Consider the following 720-nt stretch of genomic DNA (forward strand, 5'->3'; position numbering starts at 1 on the left):
ATGACGACGGATCGGCAGAACATTCCATCATCATTTCATGACTGCAAGTAGTCAAGCGTTTCAGAACCATCGTCTGGCAGTCAACACTGTCAGGGTCCTTGTGACAGGAAATCCCCTGTTTGTGCCCACATTTTGGAATTTCCTTTGTCATTACAACATCACATTTACAGCTCGATGGATGGTGACATGTCCTTTGGCACTTGTGACCTCGATCGCAAATTTTCAAGCATTTGTCCTGGCAGGTCGCGTGTTTAGATTCATGACATTTCATCACCTTAGTATGAGGACATGCCCATGATTTTGTCACAGACTCTAAGCATGGATGTCGACGCTCATACCTCGTGTTCCAATCACTGCAACGAACGTCATAGTTGTGTTCACAACTGTCACGACTTTTCGTAATAGTTTTATCACAGCGAACATCTGCAGGAACCCTGTAACAATCCATGTCGGTCTCATGACCACACGAGGGTAGAATTCGGTTAACCACACTTCGACATTCGTGCGTATCTGGATTCTTCCAGCACTGCATATCTGCTTCATGTGAACACGCTTCCAGGGTTCGTGTCACAATGATCTTACACTTGTATGTCTCCGTGTTGATATGACACTTGAGTTGAACGGAATGTCCACATGCAAGCTCCCGGTCTACTATGACCTCACATTCAAAAGTCTGCGCTGGTTGGCAACATTTCATGTCTGCTCTGTGTCCACAGGGAA

At 45.8% G+C, this 720-nt stretch overlaps 1 protein-coding gene across 1 annotated transcript in view; it reads right to left on the reverse strand.

Annotated features, from left to right (window-relative positions):
• Nucleotides 1–720, reverse strand: part of LOC110446118 (NFX1-type zinc finger-containing protein 1-like) — a gene marked incomplete at both ends in the record, with an annotated part of 7067 nt that overhangs the window by 3815 nt on the left and 2532 nt on the right. Inside the window, one exon of the mRNA XM_021491106.1 lies at nt 339–704. Within this exon, the coding sequence (XP_021346781.1) occupies nt 339–704 (366 nt within the window). The remainder of the gene's footprint in view (nt 1–338; nt 705–720) is intronic.

The sequence above is a fragment of the Mizuhopecten yessoensis genome, unplaced genomic scaffold, assembly GCF_002113885.1.
Source record: "Mizuhopecten yessoensis strain PY_sf001 unplaced genomic scaffold, ASM211388v2 scaffold2567, whole genome shotgun sequence".
Taxonomy (NCBI): Eukaryota; Metazoa; Mollusca; class Bivalvia; order Pectinida; family Pectinidae; genus Mizuhopecten; species Mizuhopecten yessoensis.